General features: G+C 43.8%; 2 protein-coding genes across 2 annotated transcripts in view; one reads left to right on the plus strand and one right to left on the minus strand.

Annotated features, from left to right (window-relative positions):
• Positions 1 to 26,539, plus strand: part of LOC119919600 (centromere protein P) — a 280,519-nt gene that overhangs the window by 76,512 nt on the left and 177,468 nt on the right. The gene's annotated exons all lie outside the window — the stretch shown is intronic.
• On the minus strand, positions 10,901 to 14,005 carry OMD (osteomodulin). The gene is made up of 2 exons (XM_038740151.1): positions 13,069 to 14,005; positions 10,901 to 11,299 (listed from the first exon to the last, which is right to left on the minus strand). The coding sequence occupies exons 1-2, from the start codon at positions 14,003 to 14,005 to the stop codon at positions 11,001 to 11,003; spliced, it is 1,236 nt and encodes a 411-aa protein (XP_038596079.1). The 3' UTR covers positions 10,901 to 11,000.

The raw sequence follows: 26,539 nt of genomic DNA on the forward strand, positions 1-26,539 counted from the left end.
TAGCATGCATCACTTCATATTGTGGTTACTTTGTCTCTTTGCTATTTTCTGTAGGTAGACTTGCAACACATATATCTACTTTTTAGAAGACTACATACTTGTTAACTCATGGCAGTTGCAGTTACATTTTACATTGGAAAATTGAGTGTATTTTAGAAGAAACATTGATTCTGCATTGAATTTGATTACTTGTAAAAGTTAATTCATTGAATCGCATTTATTGAGCGCTTACTGTGTGCAGAGCACTGTACTAAGTGCTTGGGAAAGTACAATACAACAATAAACAGTGACATTCCCTGCCCACAACAAGCTTACAGTCTAGAGCGGGGGAGGCAGACATAATAATAATAATGGCATTTGTGCAAAGCACCGTTCTAAGCGCTGGGGGGATCAAGGTGATCAGGTTGTCCCACGTGGGGCTCACAGTCTTAATCCTCATTTTACAGATGAGGTAACTGAGGCCCAGAGAAGTTAAGTGACTTGCCCAAAGTCACACAGCTGGCAAGTGGCGAAGCCGGGATTAGAGCCCATGACCTCTGACTCCCAAGCCCGTGCTCTTTCCACTGAGCCACACTGCATAAATAAAATTACAGATGCGTACGTAAGTGCTGTGGGGCTGGGAGGGGGAAAGAGCAAGGGGAACAAGTCAGGGCGATGCCGAGGTGGATGGGAGATGAGGAAAAAAGTGGGGCTTAGTCTGGGAAGGCCTCTTAGAGGAGATGTGCCTTCAATAAGGCTTTGAAGGGGGGAGAGTAACTGCCTGTGGGATTTGAAGAGGGAAGGCGTTCCGGGCCGGGGGCAGGACGTGGGCTGGGGATCGGCAGTGAGACAGGCGAGATCGAGGCACCGTGAGAAGGTTAGCACCAGAGGAGCGAAGTACGCGGGCTGGTTTCTAGAAGGAAAGAAGCAAAGTGAGCTAAGAGAGGCACGGTGATTATTATTATTGCGTGCCGTTGAGTCATTCCCGATTTATAGCGACTCCATGGATATACCTGCTCCAGAACATCCTGTCCTCTGCCATAATCCACAACCTTTCTAACGGTTCTTCCGTTATCGTTGTTAGGGTTTCTATCCATCTAGCTGTTGTCTAGCAGGGGAAGCAGCGTGGCTCGGTGGAAAGAGCCCGGGCTTTGGAGTCAGAGGTCATGGGTTCGAATCCCGGCTCCGCCACAAGTCTGCTGTGTGACCTTGGGCAAGTCACTTAACTTCTCCGAGCCTCAGTGACCTCATCTGTAATAATGGGGGTTAAGACTGTGAGCCCCATGTGGGACAACTTGATCACACTGTATCCCCCCCAGCGCTTAGAACAGTGCTTTGCACATAGTAAGCGCTTAACAAATGCCATTATTATTATTATTATTGTTGTTGTCTTCCACGTTTTCCCTGGACTTTTCCTAGCATTAGTGTCTTCTCCAGAGAATTAGTCCTCCTGATTAGGTGGCCAAAATTTGCTAATCTAAGTTGAGTTATTTGGCCTTCCAAAGACCACTTTGGCTTAATTTGCTCTAAAATCCATCTGTTTGTCTTTTGGACAGTCCATGGTATTGGCAAAAGCCTTCTCCAACACATTTCAAAAGAATCGATGTTCTTTCTATCCTGTCTTTTTCACTGTCCGGCTTTCCTGGACAGTGTCCTGGAATGGGTGGATACCATAGCATGAGTCTTCCTTAAAGACTCTCTTATGAGAAGCAGTGTGGTCTAGTGGATAGACCCCGGGCCTGGGAATCAGAAGGATCTGTGTTCTAATACCAGCTCTGCCACTTGTCTGCTGTGTGACCTTGGGCAAGTCCTTTCACTTTTCTGGGCCTCAGTTCCTTCATCTGTAAAATGGGGATTAAGACTGTGAGCCCCATATGGGACAGGCACTGTGTCCAACCTGATTACCTTGTATTTACCCCAGCGCTTAGAACAGTCCTTGACACACAGTTCTTAACAAGGACTATTATTATTATTGTATTTTTATTATTATTCTGCTTCCAACACCGGTATTCCTCCCCTCTCCGGGGAAGCCTTTCTTAATGAATCCCTCCATTTTGCTGGTTAGGCCATTCCTCAGTCATCTAGTACTCTGTGGACAGTAAGCACTCCATAAATACCACTGATTTTTCCCAACACTTACCTGTGCCCCACACTGTGCCAACTGCTGGGGTAAGTACAAGAGAAACAGTTCAGACACGGTCACCAGCCTACTGGATGCTCACAGTGTAGGTTGGGGTGGGTAGGTGCATAGAAAATGATGATGATGGTATTTGTTAAGCGCTTGCTATATGTCGAGCACTGTTTTAATCGCTGGGATAGATACAAGGTTATCAGGTTGTCCCACGTGGGGCTCGCAGTCTTAATCCCCATTTTACAGATGAGGTAACTGAGGCTCAGAGAAGTTAGGTGACTTGCCCAAGGTCTCACAGCAGATATGTGGCAGAGCCGCGATTAGAACCCACAACCTCGGTCTCCCAAGCCAGTACTCTTTCCACTAAGCCATGCCCAACCAACTTCAGTAGCCAGAGAAAGGTATCACCATGCTGGTTTGGAGTTTAAGCTTTCTGGGAAGCGGGATAGGGATGGTCCTTAAGGTTCCCTCAATGGGAGCATTTCAGTCAACAAGAATACCAAATGAAGGGCAAAATAGATAGTCGACCAATATTAAAAGCATTTTAAAACACTCAATCACGTTGCCTCCTCCTACCTCACCTCGCTACTTTCCTACTACCACCCAGCTTGCACACTTCTCTCCTCTAACTGCTAACCTTCTCACTGTACCTTGAGCTCGTCTGTCTCCCCACTGATCTCTAGCCCACATCCTGCCTCTGGCCTGGAACCCACTCTCTCCTCATATCTGACAATTCATCTCCCCCCTTTCAAAGCCTTATTGAAGACACATCTCCTCCGAGAGGCCTTCCCTGACTAAGCCCTCCTTTCTTTTTCTCCCACTCCCTTTTGAATTGCGCTGACCTGCTCCCTTTATCCATTCCAGCCCCATAGCACTTATGTCCCTATCTATAATTTACTTATATTAATGATTGTCTCCCCCCTCCTCTAGACTATAAGCTCACTGTGGGCAGGAAATGCATCTGTTATAGTGTCTTATTGTACTCTCTGAAGCACTTAGTGCAGTGCTTTGCACACAGTAAGCACTCAATAAATACGATTGGCTATGAGGAAACAGTACTGCCGTTCCTCAGTCTCTGCTGCCCAACACCCTTAGGAAAAGCGGAAGACTGAACCCCCTAAAACCATACCTGTTGCTGACATGCTCTCTTTGAGATGCAGGCACTTGGATACACCTTAGTGTGCCAAGGAGATAAAACCAGAAGGTTTTATCCAGTGACCATTTCAGAGGAGTGGCAGGATTGCATCCAACACTGGTTCTTATCAGGGGGCAGTAGCAAAGTTCATCAAGGAGCACGTGATTCAAGAGACCCAGTTTACTGTGCAAAGACAAGCTTGAATGGGGATAGAGACAATACTTAAGGGGTGAATTTTAAAACTGCTCCTAAAATGGAAATGGCGGCCAGAAACTTGAAAACAGTACTAGGAGAACAAAGAAATTCTCAAATTTACACAATGACTTCGATTTTAAATTTTGATGACCAAGTCCCAAAATGTTTTTTGTCTTGCTCCTTTCTCTTGGGGTAGGTTAAGTGCTTTTCCTTTGGGGTTCAGAACATTGCTCATCTTCTCCAGTCATGTGGCACGTAGCCTGCTCACTCACCAGGATGGGAGGAAGAATTCAAGAATTTATTAATAATACTAAGGATATTTGTTACTATGTGCCAAGCACTGTGCTAAGTGCTAGGGTAGATAGAATTAATTAGGTTGGACACAATCCCTGACCCACATGGGACACTTGGGTGGCGGGGGGGAGAGCAAGTATTGACTCCCCATTTTACAGATGAAGAAACTGAGGCACGAAGGAATTAAGTGACTTGCCCAAGGTCATGCGGCAGGCTGGTGGTGGAGCTGGGTTTAGAACCCAGATCCTCCGACTCTCAGGCTCTTGCTCTTTCCACTAGGTCATGCTGCTTCCCAAGAGAAAGTTTGCAAGGAGCTAGTCATTTAGAGTAATTTGCCAGGTAAAGAATGTGGATATCATTTTCTTTTCTTTTATTGTCTTCTGGGAGGAGGGCAGGCTGGAAAACAGTCTTGTCAGGTTGCTAAACTTTTAACAGCATTTGGCAGGGTTGTGTTGAAGGTTATCAGCTTGCAGTCCCGTACCCCAGAACAAAAGAAACTTGGATGCCTTCTAAAGCAATAGATAACCACAAGAGGTTGTTGGAGATGCAAGTTAGGAAAAGTTAGAGTTGCTAAGTAGTACAGCCATAATCATTAGGCTAGTTATCAAGGAGAGCATCACTTGTTCTTCCAAGTATTGTATTACCATTTTCGGAGACTGAATACTTGGCTGGGTGGCCCATGGGTCTGCTCCAATAATGGCATTTCTTACGGTCTTATGTCAAGAATACAGCTCTGTCCAAAGTACTGTACTGTTGAAAGGATGAAAAATCCACATAAGCCATATGGAAATAGAAAAATGGACCAAACTAGTCGACAGCGCATTTTTAGGTAAATGTGAAACAATACATATATGGACAAACTTTAAATAATTCAAGTTCAGGACAGGAAAAGAAATAGAACAAAAAAGATTAGGGGGGCATAGGTGACCGCAAGCTGAAGGTAAATTAGCATTTAGGTCCATTTTTTAAAAAAGATTAGCATAGTTGTGGAATACATTAATGAGAGTATATTGCGGATTTTTGCATGTGAAGGAACCGTTGCGCGTAAATGGCAGTAAAACAGATGGTGTGCCAAAGGCCACAGGCTCTTTCCCCTTCTGATGCACCCCCACCAAAAACCTAAACGTGGCGGGCAGGGCCAAATGAGCTTTGCCTTCCTGTGCTTGGTTATTTTTTCGGCAGATCGGGGCTGGGCCATGTAAGGTTCTTGGTCTGAACATAGTAAGCACTCAGTAAATAAAATTGATTGTGTGTCGAGTGAGTCTCCAGGAACAATGATTTTAGCCAATGAAACAAGCTATGAATCAGGCCGCGGTATTTATTAAGCACTTGAGAGAGTGCAGTAGAGTTAATAAACATGAATCATTCATTCAGTCGTATTTATTGAGCACTTACTGTGTGCAGATCACTATACTAAAAGCTTGGAAAGTACAATACGGCAATAGAGACGATCCCTCCCCACAACGGTTCGCAGTCTAGAGGGGGAGAGACAGGCATCAATACAAGTCAGCAGGCATCAATATAAACGAATAGAATTATAGCTCCAAGTGCTTAGTACAGTGCTCTGCACACAGTAAGCGCTCAATAAATACAATTGAATGAACATATAAGTGCTGTGGGGCGGGGGGGGGGGGCGGGGGGAGAACAAAGGGAGTAAGTCATGGTGACGTGGAAGGGCCGGGGAGCTGAGGGAAAGTGGAGGAGCTAGCAATCTAGCAGGGGAGATAAACACTAAAATAAATGACAGGGGGAAACAAATGTGTTTAAAGATCTGTACTAAAGTGCTATGTGGAGAGGGGTGAATACCTAAGTGCTTAAGGGGTTTGGACTCAAGCACATTGGTGCTGCAGTAGAGAGGTAGCGTGGCTCAGTGGAAAGAGCCCGGGCTTTGGAGTCAGAGGTCGTGGGTTCAAATCCCGGCTCCGCCAATTGTCAGCTGTGTGATCTTGGGCAAGTCACTTCATTTCTCTGGGCCTCAGTTCCCTCATCTGGAAAATGGGGATTGCGACTGTGAGCCCCACATGGGACAGGGACTGTGTCTGACTCCATTTGCCTGTATCCATCCCAGTGCTCAGTACAGTGCCGGGCACATAGTAAGCGCTGAACAAATACCATTATTATTATTATGTGCGTGGAACCCTGGTTTAGAAAAATGGTAGCAGAAGGAAGTACGGACTGGAGGCAGGGGAGGTCAGTGAGGAGGCTGATGCGGCGATCCAGCTGGAACATGACAAATGCCCGAACCAGTATGCTGACTGCTTCAATAGAGAGGAAGAGGACAGATTGAGGGGACGCCGTGAAGATTGAACCAGAGGAATCTGGTAACTGACCGACTGTGAGGGTTGAAAGAGAGAGACGAGTCAAGGATAATGCCAAGGTTGTGGGCTGAGAACTGGTGATGTTGGTGAGGCCATTTAGCCAACGAGAAGAGGCTGTACTTGATGGATATCTGCTGCTAATTCCCATGCCTCTAGAAAAAGGAAGGCATACCCACACAGGGTTTATATACCCTTCCTAAATCATCATCATCATCAATCGTATTTATTGAGCGCTTACTATGTGCAGAGCACTGTACTAAGCGCTTGGGAAGTACAAATTGGCAACATATAGAGACAGTCCCTACCCAACAGTGGGCTCACAGTCTAAAAGAATGCCCGCTGGTCTAGCTTGACACCAGCTCCAGAATCAACACCTAGAGCAAAAAGACTGTCCTGCATCTAACTTACTCCCACACTCATAAACCCACTCAGGACCCCTCCTCCCTCAACTTTTTGTGAGTAGAAGCAAATTTGCAAACGGAAGGCTGGTCCCTAAAACCTCTGGCCGTGACAGAAAATAAAAATATACAGTCTTATTGTTTGAGCATTTTCCTCAAGATTCTGATTTCCACTAAACTCTGGTCGATGATATTGAGTGACTCAGTTAATCGGTGGTATTTATTGAGCGCTTACTGGGAACAGAGCACTGTACTTAGTGCTTAGAGTACAATAACATTGGTAGGCACGATTCCTGCCCTCAAGGAGCTTATAGTCTAATGGGGGAGATGAACATTAAAATGTATTTCATTTAGGGGAAGCGGCTGAGTATAAGGATACGGACCGAAGTGCGATGGGGGTGAGTATAAGCAAAGCAGAAGTGAGGGCAAATAAACGGGGAAATGAGGGGTTAATCCGGGAAGGTCTCTCGGAGGAGATGTGATTTTTTTATAAGATCTTGAAGCTGGAGAGATTGGTGGTCTGTCAGATCAATCAATCAATCGTATTTATTGAGCGCTTACTGTGTGCAGAGCACTGTACTGTACTAAGCGCTTGGGAAGTCACATGTGGAGGGGGAGGGAGTTCAGGCCAGGTGAAGAATATGGGCGAGGGGTTGTCGGTGAGACAGACAAGATCTCTGGACAGTAACAATAATAATAATAATATTGGTATTTAAGTGCTTACTATATGCCAAGCACTGTTCTAAGTTCTAGGATAGATACAGGGTAATCAGGATGTCCCACATGGGGCTGACAATTTTAATCCCCATTTTACAGATGGGGGAACTGAGGCACAGAGAGGTTAAGTGACTTGCCCAAAGTCACACAGCAGATAAGTAGCAGAGCAGGGATTAGAACCCACGACCTCTGACTCCCAAGCCCGGGCTCTTTCCACCGAGCCACGCTGAGCTCGGTTTGGGCAGGGAAAGTGTCTACCAGCTCTGTTGTATTGTACTCTCCCAAGCACTCAGTCCAGTGCTCTGCACACAGTAAGCGCCCAATAAATGATTGACTGATCAAGGTACAGTGAGCAGGAGATGTTGGTGTTGGAGCAATGAAGTGGGTGGGATGAGTTACAATAGGAGGTTAGCGAAGTTAGGTAGGACTCAGATCTTATTTTTAGTGCCTACTGCATAATAGTAAGAAGTATTCTTCCACTTGGAGAACATTTCTAAAGTCAGTAAGCTGACTTTGATTATTAGTTCCATATTTGTTAGAGCTGGAGTTCAATTGCCAGGTTTCTCCTCTAGATGTATTTTCTTATACTCTTGAGTGGTTAGCTTGAGAAGTAGTAATTAACATATTTGATGGGTTTGATCAAATCCCATCCTGGTATTCATTCATTCAGCTGTATCTATTGAGCACTTACTGTGTGCAGAGCACTGTACTAAGCGCTTGGGGGAGTACAATACAATAACTACCCATTCCCTGCCCACAATGAGCTTACAGTCTAGAGATGGGGAGACAGACATTAATGTGTATAAAAAAAATTACAGATATAGACATACGTTCTGTGGGATGGGGGAAGAAGGAAAGGAGCAAGTCAGGGCGACACAGAAGGGAGTGGGAGAAGAGGAAAGGGGGGCGCTTTGTCAGGGAAGGCCTCTTGGCCTTCTCTTCTCTTCTCTTCTCTTCTCTTCTCTTCTCTTGTCCTCTCTTCTCCTCTCTTCTCCTCTCTTCTCTTCACTTCAATAAGGCTTTGAATGGAGAGAGAGTAATTGTCTGTCAGATTTGAGGAGGGGAGGGTGTTCCAGGCCAGAAGCAGGACGTGGGCGAAGGGTCAGTGGCAAGATAGGTGAGATAGAGGCACAGTGAGAAGGTTAGCAATAGAGGAGCGAAGCGTGAGGACTGGGCCACAGAAGGAGAGCAGTGAGGGAGGAAGGGGCAAGGTGATGGAGTGCTTTAAAGCCAATGGTGAAGAGTTTTTGTTTGATGCAGAGGTAGATGGGCAACCACTGGAGTTTTATGAGGAGTGGGGTGAAATGTGCTGAACGTTTTCATAGAAAAATGTTCTGGGCAGCAGAGTGAAGTATGGACTGGAGTCGGGAGAGACAAGGAGGCTGATGCGGCAATCCAAGCGGGATAGGATGAGTGATTGCATTAACGTGATAGCAGTTTGGATGAAGAGGAAAGGGCAGATTTTAGCAATGGTGGGGCTGACAGGATTTAGTGACGGGTTGAATATGTGGGTTGAATGAAAGAGAGGAGTCAAGGCTAAGGGCTTGTGAGACAGGAAGTATGGTGATGCCGTCTACAGTGATGGGGAAATATATATTTATATATGTTTGTACATATTTATTACTCTATTTTACTTGTACATATCTATTCTATTTATTTTATTTTATTTTGTTAGTATGTTTGGTTTTGTTCTCTGTCTCCCCCTTTTAGACTGTGAGCCCACTGTTGGGTAGGGACTGTCTCTATATGTTGCCAATTTGTACTTCCCAAGCGCTTAGTACAGTGCTCTGCACACAGTAAGCGCTCAATAAATACGATTGATGATGATGATGAAAGTCATGGAGGAGGGCAGGGTTTGGGTGGGACGATACGGAGTTCTGTTTTGGACACATTAAGTTTGAGGTGACCGGAGGACCTCCAAGTAGAGATTTCATTTTCGGTGGAGTGAAGGGGACGGAAACCAGATGGTAAATTAGGAACTGCAAAATAGATATGAGCATAGAAGTAATCTTTATTACGAAGGATGATTAGAGCACTAAATACATTATAAATAGAAGATAAATGTTGCTCTTAAATGTATAGACATGAGTGACACGAAGATCTGGCACAGACTTTGTTCATAATATTTAGGCTTGCAAAAAGTTATGGCTTCTGGCAAGTATTTAAAGTTCTACTACAGCAATGCAAAGATCTAAAATACTGATGATTACAACAGAATGTGCAGAACAAATAAGTTTCAAGTTGTTTTGTACTCTGTTTTCATTTAGCATTTTGTGAGTGCATTTTAATGTAATGGAATGCTCAAGTGGAATTTTTAGCAAGGTGACAGAGATCTCTGTAGTTTGTAACGTTTCGCCTTGATGTTGGTCCAGTGGAAAGAGCAGAGCGCCGGGAATTGTGACACATGAGTTTTAGTCCAGGATCCTCAAGTAGGGGAATGTCTGCTGGGGCTGTGCCGAGGACCTCCTATAGTGTCCCCCGAAGTGGACAGGCCTAGCTGGAGTCCTGGAAAAACAGCACAGTCCACACTAACCACCAAAGTAAAGACCTGCTGAATGAATTAGCGCAAAAATGGATCTTGGCGCCTGAAAAGGGAGCCTTTGCTAACGCTTTGCAATGCCTTGCACCCCAGTCTGCTTATTCGATAGCTGCAATCCCTGCCCCTACAGAAGCATGGTTGGCAGAGGGATAAAAGAGCATGGGTAGCACTGCACAATCAACTAGTGCAAAAGTCAGTTCCTTTGCACAATCTGATCATTCTCAAGAGAGCCCCCACTATCAAAATGTATATAAATAATTCTTTGTAAAATACCACTTAGATTGTGAGCCCCCACAAGGGACAGGGACTGTGTCTAAATTCTTCCCAGCACTTAGTTCAGTGTTCTGCACACAGGACACGCTTAATAAACACTATTACTACTAAACAAGTGACCATTAGGTACATGTTAACTCAAAGAAATTGCTAGTACCAATTACTGTCCTTCAGAGGCAAGTGAAATGTGATCAGTTAAATTGATCATTTTGGGATGAAAATGTGAACTCTCTGCTGTTATTTTTACTGCTATGAGAATGAGATGTTCCCACTGGGGCATTGCTTTAGTACCAAATGAGAGAGAGATATTTCACTTATTTCAATATTATTTGTTTTTTTTTTAATCGAAGGTTTGGTTTTGGGGTGGTTTTTTTTTTTACCTCATGGAAGTAGATTTGGGGGTCTGCCACTCAAATATTCAATTTCATTTAAAGTTTAGATTGAATATATTTAGAAAAAAGTCATTACTTGTATCCAACCAAATTTAATGTAGCATTTTTTCAGTATGGTATTAATTAGCCACTTTGATTTTTTTATATCTGTGGTATTAGAACAACAAGGTTTTCAGATGACCTTGGTCTACAAGAAGCTTTGAAGACAAAGAGCAAAATAAGAGATTAAGTTACATTCATCAGCAAGTTGAGGAGTTGTAATCAAGAAATCAACTTTGGAAGTGATTTATTTAAACCTTTTGTGGTGGTAATTGGATTTATTAAGCGCCTTTGTGTACATCTCCTAGAATGTAATAAATTGGCTGGAAGATATCAGGGACAAATTGAATGAAAGCATGACATATCCACGTTAATGAGAATTTTAAAAGAATCTTTTTTCTAAAATAAAGTAATAATTTGGTTAAACAGTCAAAAGTAATATTTTAAACTGATTCCATACTTTTTACTTTTCAGAATTCAATTGCAGTTTATCGTCCAGAATTTCTATAATAGCCAGCTGTGGGATAAGAAATGTAAAGCCTAAAACTGAGCAAAGCCTTTCTATGTATTTTTTTTGGCAATGATTTAATTTAATAGGAATAAGGACCAAATTCATCATCTTCCATTTCTTCTTGTTCAGACCTTTCTTCATGATCGCTGTCTTCTTCCTCCCCTTCGTGGAATCTGCGAAACACTTGAGTCTTCAGACGTATTGCTTCTCCAGCAACATTTTTTTGTTCACCATAATAAATGGTGTGCATGTGCGGGAAGCAAAAGAACACATAAGTGCTTATCGGTGCTTTTAGCCTATTTTTTTCCAGGCGGATATAGGTTAAATGATGGTAGTGTAGTGGATCAATAGATGGACACAGAAGTGTAATATTTACATCTGTGAAGTAGAAATAGAGAATTAGCCAACATTGTACATCATACTTTGAATTTTCTCAAAATATTCTTTCTTGGGCTAAATTCTGCAAAATAGAAATCAGCAGAGGAAGTAGTGTGGCAGAGACAAACTTGTAAAATGGAGAAATAAAATGAAGTTTCAGTGGTGAATGGAATCCCAAAGATGCCCCGCACCGGGCATTGACAAGGGTTTTGCCATGTTGTTCTATTTCTAGGGGGTCTACACACATTTTGGAACTGGGTTCCCATGCTCTACAGTCACAATGAGCAGTAAGGAACTTTCTAGTCTGTAAGTTCCTTGTGGACAGGAAACATATATACCAACTCTGTTATATTGTCCTCTCCCAAGCACTTAGTACAGTCCTCTGCACACAGTAAGCACTTGATAAATATCATCGATTGATTGATAGGGAAGGGGACCATGTAGGAAAATTGGCTGAAGTAATGACAAAATTAGTGCTTGAGGAGAAGTATAGTCATGGATTCAGTCCTTCCATAATGGGCATTTTCACTACCCGTGTTGGAAAGAACACTGTTAGGGAATTAGGGAGCGTTGTTCCAACAACGTGAGTTTGTCCAAATGGAGCAAGATACGATGTTGGCTGAAATGATTGTATGCATGTTTGTGGAGTTGGACATTGGGACCTAGAGCACAACTATTCTTTAGTGCAGGATTAAGTTCATTATCACAGAAGGACTGACTGTTATAAATCTTTTAATCTGTGTGATTCAGAGTCTAGAAATGAGTATCGACCCCCTTTTTTGTCCAAGCCTTCCAATGATGCCGCAGTGCACCTTTAGGAGTCGTGAAGGAGAACCAACCTCCCTCAGGTTTTCCCTGATTTTCCGTTTGCCGAAGAAATGTGGCGGGAGTGGAGAGAAATCCTGCCCTCTGGGGTGCAGCTAATTAAGCTACTGTCTCCTCGGCCCGGACTCAGTGTGGCTCGTTAAGACCAGATGAGATGTTGTAGGGAGGCTGACGGCAGTTTTGCTGGGATTCCTGGCCTATCGGGTCACTCCTGGGCATGTCTCAGATTCCCAGTGGCACCGTCCTGGGCTGTGCACAGCAGGGAATCGCCTTCCTTCTGCCCTCCCCAAGCATTGAAGTGGGCAGAACTAGGCTCTGTGTAAATGGCACGGTGCACATGTAACGTAGACTAGTGTGGGAGGACAGAGGTATCGTCACATCTACAGAGAAAGTAATGCAAAGATCATTATGCGATCCATTTTGCTTTGGAGCAGACAGGCAGAAAATACTGAGCCTGACTCTCCCCTGTCTTGCAACCTCGGGAATCCAGCAGCGTGCCCTCAAGCCATGGAGGAGGGAGCAGATTCTCTCCACTCTCTCCTTCAGTCTCTGTTCAGAGACTGACTGTCTGGGCGGCAACGGCTTGCCCTCTGTCCTGCACATTCCGCCCTCTCTCCAAGTAGTCTGAGCGATGAGTGACTGACGGAGAGGAGGAGAGCCACAGGTGACCCCTATACCAGCAGGATCCACATCAGTTTGCCAGCCACAAACAGCCCTGCCCATTCTCCCCTCCCCTTCACTGTGTCTTTGTGATGACCTCCTCCTGGCCACTGCACCTCTATTTGGCACTCCCCAAATGCCGTGGGGAGAATTAGGCCCATTGCGGAAGATTTAGGCCTCAAAATTCTCACTCCTAGCAATCGGAGACCCGTAAAGTTTATGCAGTATTCGAGTATCAAAGAAGGCAGAATTGCCTTTTCCCTTTGAAAATGAGATGTACATACTTTCAATTTCGTTGTCTTCGATGTACAGATGTTCTAGATTTCGTGGAATATAAAATGCTTGCTTCAGTTTGTTATGCCCAAGGTTGAGCTCTACAAGATTGGAAAGGTTAAAAATATTGTAGGGGATGTCTTGCAGGTTGTTGTGTGACATTCTTAGAGTTGCAAGTTTTTGAAGTCCCTGGAAATAATTTTTTGGGATGAAAGAGATGGAGTTGTTTTCCAGAGAGAGGTACATGAGGGAGGAAGGCAGGTCAGTAGGCATTGAGTGCAATTTGTTGTTGCAAAGATTGATCTGCATTAATTTTTTCATGTTGGAAAAGGATTTTCCTTTTAACAGAGAGTCGTGAAGTTGATTATTGCAGAGATCAAGCATGGTCAAATGTATTAGACCATCCATGGCATGCGCATGCACTCTGGAGATCTCATTGTAACCAAGAAGAAGCCTTTCTAGACCATTAGGAAGAGGAAATGGGAATTCTTCTAAATTGTTGTGGTCCAGATGAAGTTGCTGGAGGTTTGAAAGCTTGGCAAATACACCATAATCGATCTTGTGAGATTTAATTTTGTTGTGACTGAGGTCGATTTCTTTCAAAGAAGTAGCATTAAGAAACGAGGCGGCTGTCACGGCTTCGATTTCATTGAACTGAAGGTGGAGTTGTTCAGTGCGGGTTGGAATATTTGGAATAGTCTTGAGTTTGCGGTTGTCACAGAACATAGATGGTGGCAAAGCTGGTGGGCAAAAACACTCCCTGGCACAGTCAGTAGGATACTGAAAATAAGACACTCTATAGTCTAAGTTTGGATTAAAATCAAATGTAGGTGGATAGGCATCAGCCTCTTGATCATAGTCGTCCTCCAATTCGTAATTTTCATATTGACAATGGATTTCTCTTCCAAGTAAGAAGAAAATAATGGATAGTTGACTTAGAACGTCCATATTCTTGAGCTCTGTTTGGGATCAGAGAAGAAATATATTTAAGGAAAATCCAACAAAACATTTCAATTAAGTCCCTTTGCCAAGTGCCCTTCCAGTATTAATGGACAGTAATAGCTGATACCCTTTCTCACCAAAGACAGTGCTATTATTTTTGTGTGCTTAAGGAGCTCCAATTTTAGAAAACGCAAGTTGGATATCCATCCATGCAATTTAGCACAGGCCCACGGGTTAAAAAAAAAATAGGAATCTAAAAAGTGAAGATTTGAATAAAAATTGAAAAGCAATATGACCTCTATCCTAATACCTTAAATATTTAAGGTAAATATTAGTTTAGATGGGCTAAACTACCATCATCTTCAAAAATATTAAATTTTTTTGTGTGCTTGTGCAGTGCTGGGTTAATGATCTGGGTATATCCAAGGAAAAAGTGAATTGGCTGTCTCTGTTCACAATGAGATCGGTCAGATGAGGGAAGACAAACTTTGGAACCTCTAGTTGTCATTCCCGTTCGAAGATGATGCCGCTGGTGGTCGCCTATGGTTGCATGTGTGGCTGAAAAGGCCGATCAGTCAACTAATCAATGGTATTTATTGAGCACTTACTAGGTGCAGAGCACTGTACTAAGCACTCGGGAGAGTACAGTACAACAGAATTAGCAGACATTCCCTGCCACCGAGAAACTCCACGATGCCAACTACACTCTGCTCGCATAAAGATCATCCTTTACGGTGCTTTCATGTTTGTCATTAGCAGTGCCTATTGATCATTTAAACAAGTTCGTTCATTCATTCGTATTTATTGAGTGCTGTGTGCAGAGCACTGTACTAAGAACTTGGGAGAGTACACTATAACAATAAACAGGCACATTCCCCGCCCTTGTGTTACTCAGTGTTGATCAGAAGAGCACGTCGACCCACTTTTCTCTCCCCAGTCCAGTAAACTGAAAATCATCCATAATCTATTGTTTGTGAAGGTTCCAGGCCTCCTCCTTCCACTTTCCACTCCTGAGATGTGTCTTCACTGTTATGGTGCTTGGGAATAAGACTTAGTGAATGTGTTGGCAAGGCTGCTTTCACCTTCAAAGCTGACATTACTCACAAAGAATTTTATTCCCGTATGAAGATGTGCCTGGAAAAATTGTTGAATGACTAGTAATTCCTTCCACACTATGAATCCTAAACATGATCTTTTTGGATGTTTTCGCAATTGCAGCACCTGGCATTATTTTCTCTTATACTCTGTAATTTCACAATCCTTTGAGCGCCTCTGCACAAAAAAGAGGTACCCCATTTCTGATAATGGGTGTAATAAAACCTATGCTTTCTTAATCATTTTGATAAAATTGGAACTTTCCATAGAGTGGCTTTCCACTTTATGTTTCCCTAACCCGTAATACGTTTTGGGCCCTCTTGCTGTGAGGGAGTTGGAAAACACGAATGGCAAGAATTAAGTAATGACTTCTTCTCCTGTACCGACGAAGTTTATGCATATTTTTGGGTCTGAGATCATCGCAGCCAGTCATGGCAATAGCTTTGGGACCAAAGAACTCTCTCTTCTCACTTCTGAGCCCTCCGGCTCCCCACCTTTATGCTTAATGAAAAATCCATGACTTGTTGGACCAATGAGGCATCAAGAGCTTGAACAGAGAAGGACACGTGCTGGCCTTTGCCCATTACCTGCCCCTTTTCCTCTTTTGGGGTCAGCCCATTCTCCATACCAGGCTCCATTGCAGAGGGCCAACAAAAGTTTTACACCACCAGGTCCAGAGCTCTCGTGACTCTAGAGTCCACTGAGGAGAACCCTGATGGCCAAGGAGACATCTTACCTCCTGTTGAACTCTGCGGAGAGGGTCCTTCCCTCCCGGCTTCCCTCCCACCCTCCAACACGCACATCCACCACCACCTCTGCAGGGCTGGAAGACAGGCAGATGATCTACACCATGTGACCTGGATCGCCCACACCACCTGGGCTCTGGGGTCCTCAAAAAACTTATCAATCGATGATATTTGCTGAGCATTTGTGTGCAGAGCACTGTATTAAGCTCTTGGGTGAGTACAGTACAACAGAGTTGGTAGACACATTCCCTGCCCTCAAGGCGCTTACAGTCTAGGGGATGGTATGGATTTACGGTCCTGATGGTAGTGTCTCCTCCTGACCAACATCGTAGGAGAAATGCCCCACCCCCTGGGAAACCAAGGGAAATAAGCCTCCTGCACTTGTCTGCTGTGTCACCTTGGGCAAGTCACTTCATTTCTGGGCCTCAGTTACCTCATCTGTAAAACGGGGGTTGAGACTGTGAGCCCCACGTGGGACAGAGACCGGGTCCAACCCGATTTGCTTGTATCCACCCCAGTGCTTAGTACAGTGCCCGACACATAGTAAGTGCCTAACAAATGCCATTATTATTATTATCATTACTTTCCAATTTTGAACCCTGGAAGGTTACATATTAAGTCAGGACCAAGCAATAATGAGTGGTTATTTTTCCCCTTCTTGTTTTACATTGTTAGATTTAGCCTAGATTTTGTTTTTTGTTGTTTTTCTCTCTCTATCCTTTCCCCGCTTTAGATCGTGATCTTCATATGGGCCAGGGATCATGTCTTAATAATCATGTATTTCTCCCCAGTCATTGGGAAATTTAAATTCTTAATGGATGTTATTATTGATTACTTATTCATTATAAATGTGAATGATTACATATTCATTATAAAGCCAGGCCCCTCTCCTTGCTTCCCCCTGCCTGTCGAGTTCTCTAGCTCCCAAACCTGCCCAGCTCCCTCCTAATCTGGCCTCAAAATCAATCTGGTCTGGTGTGGTCTGGTCTGTGGTGGAGGTTCTTTGGAGAACTCTCCACTGGATGGGCCTCCAAACATGGGGAAATCCAGTGTCCGAGTCACGGACTGGTCCCTCAAGGGAGTTGGATTTCTGAGAATCAGACTCTTCCTCTTCTTCCTCCAATTTCCCTTATCTCCCCAAAGCACTACTTCCTAACGGTGCTCAACATCCATTTCAGGATCATCCTCTTTGCTGCTCCACCCGAGGGCTGCTCTCCCCGACCAGGATTCAGCTTTACCAGTGGTCTCACTGGTCCGCCTGCCCAACAACCCCTCCCTTCTTCAGTCTATACAGCGCTCTGCAACCTAAATCATCTTCCTAAATTCTAATAATAAAAAGAACAACAACATTTATGAAGTGCTTACTGTGTGCAAAGCACTGTTCTAAGTGCTGGGGAGGTTACAAGGTGATCAGGTTGTCCCACAGAGGGCTCACAGTCTTTGTCCCCATTTTACAGATGAGGTCACTGAGGCACAGAGAAGTTAAGTGACTTGCCCAAAGTCATACAGCTGACAACTGGCGGAGATGGGATTTGAACCCATGACTTCAAACTCCAAAGCCTGTGCTCTTTTCACTGAGCCACACTGTTTCTCTAAAGCATTCAGCACACATCTCTCCACTCCTCTAAAACCTTCAGTGGCTACCAATTTCCCTCTACATCAAAAAGAACCTCATAACCGCTGGCTTCACGGCTCCACAGCTTTCCTCTTGCCCATCTGCTCACTTCACTCTCTATTCCCCAGCTTGAGCTCTTCCTACCGTCCAAGTTAAACTTATTTCTGTGCTTCAAACTCAATTGTCCCACCTCCAGTTCGTTACTCACATCCTTGCCCCTGTCTGGAAGCCTCTTCCCCAGCAAGTATGCGAGACTACAACTCTCTTCAACTTCAAAGCCCGCCCAAAAGCCCACCTCCTCCAAGAAACGTCCTCCAGTTGACTTCCAATGTATCTGTTTATTGTTATATTGTACTCTCCCAACTGCTTTGCACACGGTAAGTACTCGGTAAATGCGATTGAACGAATCCCAGGTCACCATGCCAGCAGCTATCCTTAGCACTTACGTGTGTATTGAGCTATGTAATCCGCTGTTCTTTTACTTATTTGATTTCCTCCCCTGCCGCCCCCATACTCTTGCTTTTACCAGTTATGCCTTGTTTTTCCTTCTGCTCTCCCGATTTGAAGATTATCTGTCTACCCCTTGTGCTCCAATAGATTTTAAGGTCCTTGAGGGCAGGGACTGTGTAGCTTACCTTCTACCCTTCCAAGTGCCAAGAATAGTGATTGGCATTCATTATTATTATTCTCCATCCCCCGCGTCTTACCTCCTTCCCTTCCCCACAGCACCTGTATATATGATTGTGCATATTTATTACTCTATTTATTTTACTTGTACCTATCTATTCTATTTATTTTATTTTGTTAGTATGTTTGGTTTTGTTCTCTGTCTCCCCCTTCTAGACTGTGAGCCCACTGTTGGGTAGGGACTGTCTCTATATGTTGCCAGCTTGTACTTCCCAAGCGCTTAGTACAGTGCTCTGCACACAGTAAGCGCTCAATAAATACAATTGATTGATTATTTGCTCCACAAGTACTGTTAAGTGATGTGCTCTCATCGCGTTCCCCTGCCTACTCTCAAACACAAGTTCACCTTTCATTAATTCAATCATATTTCTTGAGCACTTACTGTGTGCAGAGCACTGTACTAAGTGCTTGGAAAGTGCAATTCAGCAACAGAGACAATCCCTGCCCACAGTGAGTTCACAATCTAGAAGGGGGGAGACAGACATCAAAACAAGTAAACAGGCAAACTCTGTAAGCAAGTAAACTCCGATGCCTCCTAACTTAGCCTTAATCCTCCAGCACGTAGGTCATTCCTCTTACCTCAGTTCCACACGTGACCCCTAATTTACACCTACACTTCCCCCAAACTCTGTTCACCCCAACTCAATCCCTAATTCCCAATACCTGCTTCACCACGACCCTTCAGTGAACTCCATTCACCTCTCACTTTAGGCACTGTCCTATACACACCTCAATTTAATGCTGCTCGCCACAGTTCAACATGCCGACCTATCACCCACAACTCGACTTTTCCTTGAACTTCATTCATTTTCAACAGGTTACTATTAGTTAAGGATAATTCGCCTCAATCACTCAAGTAAAATAATCCTTCTCCAAATTTCTCATTGCTTTGCAAACCCATTTATTTTTCAGTTTTCCCTCCTTATATGGATGGTTTCTTCAAGGATAGTTGTACAAGAGTAAGACGTTCTCGTTGGGACTCATTTACTGCTTCTCACTATACTGCATTTCTCATCCCTGAGAGGGTCTCTTTTGCAATAATGGAAACATAAGAAAAGGCAATTTCTCCCAAGAAATGAACGTGTAAGCTTCTTGTATGATAGTCACAAACATTATTTTAAAAAAGTAAACATTGATTTGTTAAGTAAACTTGCTAGATTTATTGGAAGTTATTCATAAATGCAAGGGAAACATTAGCTAAAAGATACGGTGCTCTCTTCCTTTCCTTGGCTTGGTGATGATAGGACCATTTTGCTTACATTCATCTCAATCCGGTCATAGCGCTAACTGAAATTAACCAGAAATAATTGAAATTGAATGAGCTTCTTAAAATATTTTCTTTCTTGGGAAGGAATGAGAAAATGAGGTTGGGAAATTTGCAACAATTTCTTGTTTTAATACCATTAGTGGTTTTATTTTGATGCCATGGAAACTGTAAGAAAGGAGCCAAGTGTTTAAAAAAAAAAACATGATTCAACATTTCATTCTGAGCCAATTTAGGTTAACTGCTGCCATATTAAATGAAACGCAATCTATCTACATAACTACATACATCGTCTAAGAAAAGACAAAGCTGTTTTCTATTACGAAGGATAACCGTGTGCAGATTTGTCTGATTTCCCTGACAATAACAATGGCCTTCATTATAGCTTTAGTTTCAGTAAACAAAGCATATATATGTAAAATATATGTCAGTTGGAATGCATTTTAAAAATTTACAAAATATTTGAAGTCATATGAATAAAATTGCAGTTCCATACCTGATTAATTTTCACTAGATTTCAGTGAATGATGAGCCTGCAAATCCTTTAAATGAATCAGAGATTCCTAAATTCTATGACTGAGTCTCTTAAAACTCCAGTCAGTGAATACCCAGACAGAGTTGTCTTGTGAATTATTTACCAGCTTAAGTATAATTTTCTGCAAAGCATGTGGATTTGATTAAAATGATGTGTATCTTTTCATGATCCAAATAAGAGTGTTTGTGACTGTGTTCAAGTTATGTGGTTTAATTCTCTGTTTTCCTCTCCTTTTTGGTTTGAGGCGTAGCTGGAATTCTTTTAGTCTGAAGGGTAAATTAGAGAAACCAAAAGAAGCAGCACACACTGATTATTGTTTTTATTTTAATATCCATGCCAAATGTGTTCTCACAACCTAGGGTCACTGACTAAATGCTTCAGGAGATTTAAGGAGGAACTCAGTATTTTATGAAGGCAGAGGCTAAATTTGATTCCTTTTACTATTACCTTTTTTCTTTGTGTTTATAGTGTTTCTTGCAGAAATTTGATACTGCCTTAAAGCCAAGCTTTATTTGTTAAAAATGATTTGCCTGAATTAGCGCACTTTTACATTAAAACAGTTGGCATTTTCGGCGTATTCACCAGCCCCATTGCAAATTTATATCAAAAGGAAAGAGAGGGAGGGGGAGTTTAAGGCATAACGGACTTTTTTTGCCAGATTTCATCACACTTTTTCATGGATTCTTCACTGATAAGGATATCTAAAGGTACTTGATACTTAGACTTGAAGCAATATGGCTTAGTGGAAATATCAGGGTCCTGGGAGTCCGAGGACCTGGGTTCTAATGCCGACTCCGACATTTACCTCTGCGTGACCTTGAGCAAGTCACTTAACTTCTACATGTCTGTTTCCTCATCTTTAAAATAGAATTCAATACCTGTTAATAATAGTAATAATAATAATATGGTATTAAGTGCTTACTCCGTGCCAAGCACTGTTCTAAGTGCTGGAGTAGATTCAGGGTAATCCCACATGGGGTTCACACTTTTAATCCCCATTTTCCAGACGAGGTAACTGAGGCACAGAGAATTTAAGTGACTTGCCCAGGGTCACACCGCAGACAGGTGGCGGCGGAGGGATTAGAACCCACGTCCCCTGACTCTCAAGCCCGTGCTCTTTCCACTCAGCCACGCCGTTTAGCACAGACTCTGTGCCAATCCCTGTACTGATTGCTGGGGTGGATGCAGTATATGCAGACTGGAAACAGTCCCTGTCTGCTATACGGCAGAAGCAGCATGGTGTAGTGGTTAGAGCACAGGCCTAGGAGTCAGAAGGTCATGGGTTCTAATCCCGGCTCTGCCATTCGTCTGCTGTGTGACCTTGGGCAAGTCACTTCACTTCTCTGGGCCTCAGTTACCTCATCAGCAAAGTGGGGATTGAGACTGTGAGCCCCATGCAGGACAGGGACTGTGGCCAACCTTATTTGCTTAATACGGTGCCTGGCACGTAGTTAAGTGTTTAACAAGCACCATTATTATTATTATTATTATTTTGTTTGCTGTTCTTGGTGCTCTTTCAGCTTTTGCTTCCTTGGCTCACAGTCGTTGCATAACGGCTCCTCTTGATTGCAGCCCCCCACCCGGCTGGCTCACCGCTTGTCAGTTGCCTCCCAGCTTGCAGCTCCGATGAAGCATTGTCCCCGAGGTGGTTTCACTACATCCTTAAAATATTTCCTCTGTCCTGTTTGGTTTTCATTTCCCAAATTGAGTTTACCCAACCACAGTGGAACAGGAGTGGAAAATGGAGGAAGTGAAACGAGCAGAACTCATTCATTCATTCAGTTGTATTTATTGAGAGCTTTCTGTGTGCAGAGCACTGTACTGAGCGCTTGGAAAGTGCAATTCGGCAACAGAGACAGTCCCTACCCAACAACGGGCTCATAGTTTAGAAGGGGGGAGGCAGACAACAAAATAAAACAAGTGGACAGGCATCAATAGCATCAAAATAAATAGAATTATAGGTATATATGCGTCATTAATAAAATAGAATAATAAATATGTACATATACACACAAATGCTGTGGGGCAGGGAGCGGGGTAGAGCAGAGGGAGGGAGTAGGGACGATGGGGAGGGGAGGAGGAGCAGGGGATAAGGGGGACTCAGTCTGGTAGGAGACTGGGTTCATTCTACTGTTGTTGAGCACAGCCTGTGACACCAGTAGAACGACTCGAGGAGTCAAATGGGGTTTCTGAGTAGCCCAGGTTTTGCAGCTGGAGAGAAAGTGGGGCAGTCCACAGCTCCGTAGGTCTTTACTTTGGTCTGGAGACTCATGCCTCAATTGCCACCACACTGTTTCATACCGTCTCTGAGGGCATGCCGGCCTTCTTGATTCAATTAGCGTATTGAGCTTTATTGTGTCCAAAACAGAACGCCTTATCTTCCCACCCAAACCCTGTCCTCTCCCAGATTTTGCCATAGCCATAGATGGCACCACCATCCCCCCTGTCTCACAAGCCTGTAACCTTGGCATTATCCTCAACTCATCTCTCTCATTCAACCTGCAAATTCAGTCTGTCACCACATCCTGTCAGATCTCCCTTTACAACATCATGAGAACCAGGCCACGCTGATCCAAGCGCTTATCATATCTCGCCTTGACTACTGCGTCAACCTCTTGGCTGATCTCAGCGCTCAGAACAGTGCTTTGCATATAGTAAGCACTTAATAAATGCCATCATTATTATTATTATCTCCCTGCCTCCTGTCTCTCCCCTCTCCAGTCCTTTCTGCTGCCTGGTTCATTTTTCTTAAAAAAAAAAAAAACAAAACACAGTTCACATCTCCCTCTTCTTAAAAGCCTCCAACAGTCACCCACCCACCTCCGCATCAAACAGAAACTCTTTGCCATCGGCTTTAAGGCACTCGATCCCCCTCCTAGCTTAACCTCGCAAATCTCCTACTACAACCCTGTCCACACACACTTGGCTCTTTTAACACCAGTCTACTCAATGAACCTCAATCTTGTCTGGCTCACTTACGACCTCTTGCCCACGTCCTGCCTTTGTCCTGGAACTCTCTCCCCCTTCACAGCCAACAGACCACTGCCCTCCCTGCCATCGACGCTATCCTAAAACTAAATAAACCCTCCTTTCTTCTACTCACTCTCCCGTCTGGGTCATCTATGCATTCGGTTCTTTAAGCACTCGATACCCCACAGCACTTATGTATAGCTTTGTGCCCTCTCTGTAAATTCCATTTCCCCCAGCTGCAATTTATTTCAACATCAGTCTCCCCCTGTGGATCGTAGGTTCCTTGTGGGCAGGGATCATATCTGGCCAACTCTATTGTACTGTACACTCCCAAGCACTTAATGCAGTGCTCCGTACGTAGTAAGGGCTTGATTTGATTGATACAGTAGTCTAACCATGATATGACAAGAACTTAAACCAAGCCGAGACGGAGATAAAGGGGCAGAGGTGAGGGTGGTGTTATCGAGGAAGAAGGAGGAGGTCAGTACCAGAACTCTTGCAGTCAACTTCGCCCCGAGTCGTACCGAGTTTTAGCCCAAGGCCCCTCTTCCCTGTTCAAGCAGTTTTCCCACAGCGAGCGAAGCTTGTTGTGTGAACGGAGCTGAATTGATTGCCTGGCTCCCTGACTCACCCTTGTCCCCTGGCAGAGCTCCCCTCTCTGCCCAAAGACCAAGACACCAGGGACCCTGGTGTCTGAGAGAGAGAGAGAGAGAGAGAGACAGAGAGAGACCCACCCCATGGGCAAGAGCAAAAGGGCCGAGCATGAAAGCCCAGGGGCCAAAGGGGCACTTGTTCATTCATTCACTCACTCATTTGATTGTATTTATTAAGCGCTTACTGTGGGCAGAGCACTGTACTAAGAGCTTGGGAAAGTACAAGACAACAATAAACAGCGACGTTCCCTACTCACAATGAGCTTACAGTTTGGGGGGCGGGAGGGAAACCTGTCCCACTCTCAGGCCCGTGTGAGCACTGCCGGGTGGGTGGAGCGATGTTATCACTTCCTTCTGTACCCTCACCGTCCACTACACAAACTTAGTATACGCTCTGGTGTTACGTACACTTGGCACGACCGTTTAAATCAGTTTCTTGCCAAGTAAAAATTGTCGTCTTTGCCACTGCACTTGTCTGTTTGTTAAGGCAAGGGCACAGATCAGCTAATAGATGGCACCTCTTCCCATATCGAAGTGGGGCTTCTGGTCAATTTCCGGTTGATGCCCACAAGTTTGTCTTGCTGTTGTCTTCACACCCAATTCTTCTGTTATCTTGGGGAGTGGGTTCCCCTAGAAATGGCCTTATCTCCCCAACCCCCAGTCAAGTGTTTCTCAACATTAATCCTTTCCTTTCCCAAGGTCCATGTAGACCCCATATTAAAGCAGCAAACACTCTAAATGCCTGTGGGTAGGGAATTTGTCACTTGCTTGTTTTCTACTTCCTAAGCGCTTAGTATAGGGCACCATACCCAATAGGGGGATGGGGCGGGGGGGGAAAAACGCGCACTCAATAAGTTGTCTAATGCTGTCGAGTAGTGTCCAACCCATAGCGATGCCGTGGACACATCTCTCCCAGAGTGCTCCACTTCCATCCGCAATCGTTCTGGTAGTGGATCCGTAGGGTTTTCTTGGGAAAAATACGGAAGCAGTTTACCATTGCCTCCTTCCATGCAGTAAACCTTAGTCTCCACCCTCGACTCTCTCCCATGCCGCTGCTGCCCAGTGTGGGTGAGTTTTGACTTGTAGCCGATTGCCTTCCACTCGCTAGCCACTGCCCAAGCTAGGAATGGAATGGATAAGGCCTCTGCTTGACTCTCCCTCTCATTGTCAAGATTGGTAGAACTCTCCAGGTTCGACCCTGAGAGGTAATTCAATAAGTACCGCTACTAATAATACTCCCTGCTGCTACATGAATTTAGGGAAAATGTCAAATTTTTAGTTAGCCTGGATATACAAGCATTTGGACAGGCCTCAGACCTGTGCAGTGAAAGTATTCTTTATCTATGCCAATGGTTTAACAAAAAGCAAAGCAATTTCCCTAACTAAATAATTTCCACCATTTGGAGTAGGTAGGGCACATTGGTGGGGTTGTGGCTATATTTTAAAAGTTTATTGCTTTAAATTACAAAGCAGTACTTCTTCCCCTCCCCACCCTCAACCATTCCTCCATTATTTTTTAATAGCAAGCAACTCTTGAATTCACTTTAAATTTAGTATGTAAAAGATTGGAGCATAGATGCCTCTCCTAAGTGGTATATTTGGACAAAGTTTGTCACAGACAAACTGCGAGCCCGTTGTTGGGTAGGGACCGTCTCTATATGTTGCTAACTTGTACTTCCCAAGCGCTTAGTACAGTGCTCTGCACACAGTAAGCGCTCAATAAATGCAATTGAATGAATGAATATAAAACTCATGAAAATATATCAAATGAAGGAAAAAAGGCATTCCAGTGCATCTTAGTACTGCAAATATGCAAGTGCAAGTATTTCCCTGCATAAACAAAATAATGGTTAAGGACTTTACTGTTACATTTTTTTTAAAAAAAGCTGTTTAATTTTTGAGCACAAACTTCAAGGCTGTGTCTTTTGGCATGGTACATGGTTGAGCTAATCTTTTCTAGAATAGTTTTCCAGGCTTTGCAAGCAAATTAGTGAGAGGACGACTTAACCTTTCTTTTGTTCAAAATTGTTTTCCATCCTGAGTTTTTTAAAGAGTTTACCAGATTTTTCTGTTTGCTTTCATTCTTAAACTTCACAATGAGTGATTCATTGACCTTGTAAGGTAAACGCTCAACTAGTTCTTAGATTATTTGACACATTGGTATGTAACACGTGGCAGTTGGACCAGCTTTTCATTTCACCAGAGATCTTTCCCATATGTTTCCTGTTAGCAACTTCATTCTCAAACCTCAGGCTTCCACACAAAAGAACAGAGAGCACATTTTTATACTTTTTTTACAAAAAAAAAAAAAAACAACAAACCACTGCCACAAGAATGTTCTTTATGGGAGAGTTTCAATGTTACAACTCTCCAGTGCTGCCAAACGTGCTCAAATCTCCAACAGAGCATTTTCCAGCAGTAGGGAGTACCAGAATCCCATAGCAGCTTGGCACTTCACCCAGAGTTACCCCAACACGTTTTTGGGGTTCAGATGCTCGGTGAATATGTGGGTCGGGGTGTGAGTTAATTATTCCTCTACTGGGTGTCTCCTCCCCATCTCACCCCGTGGCTGTTAGGAGCATAGAGGGATGTCAGAAGTGTCTTTTAAGAAATCCCTGAGCTCTACAATCCAGGTCCAGCCTAGCCTGAACCTCCTTGGGGTTCACATTGTTCTAAGAAAGTCTGTCAAAGGTGCACGGAGCCAATCCAAACATCCATATGACCCTGAAGACTCCCCTTAAAGTTGCCTCAGGAGTCAACTTTAAGGGATTTGAGGCTGCCGGTGTGGTCGCCTAGCAACCGGGCAAGTTCGGTTCTGTTGGGAATATGTGCTGAAAGGGTAGTTTGATGAAATGCTAGTAACAGCATGTCGTCATGCAGCCTTGTTTTTCTGCTTGTATTTTTCAAGCCTTCTTTAAAGGAACAAATCTACCAGTTATATTTGACTTGCCCAAGCGCTTAGTACATGACTCTGC

This window comes from Tachyglossus aculeatus, chromosome X1 (genome assembly GCF_015852505.1).
Source record: "Tachyglossus aculeatus isolate mTacAcu1 chromosome X1, mTacAcu1.pri, whole genome shotgun sequence".
In the NCBI taxonomy this organism is placed as follows: Eukaryota; Metazoa; Chordata; class Mammalia; order Monotremata; family Tachyglossidae; genus Tachyglossus; species Tachyglossus aculeatus.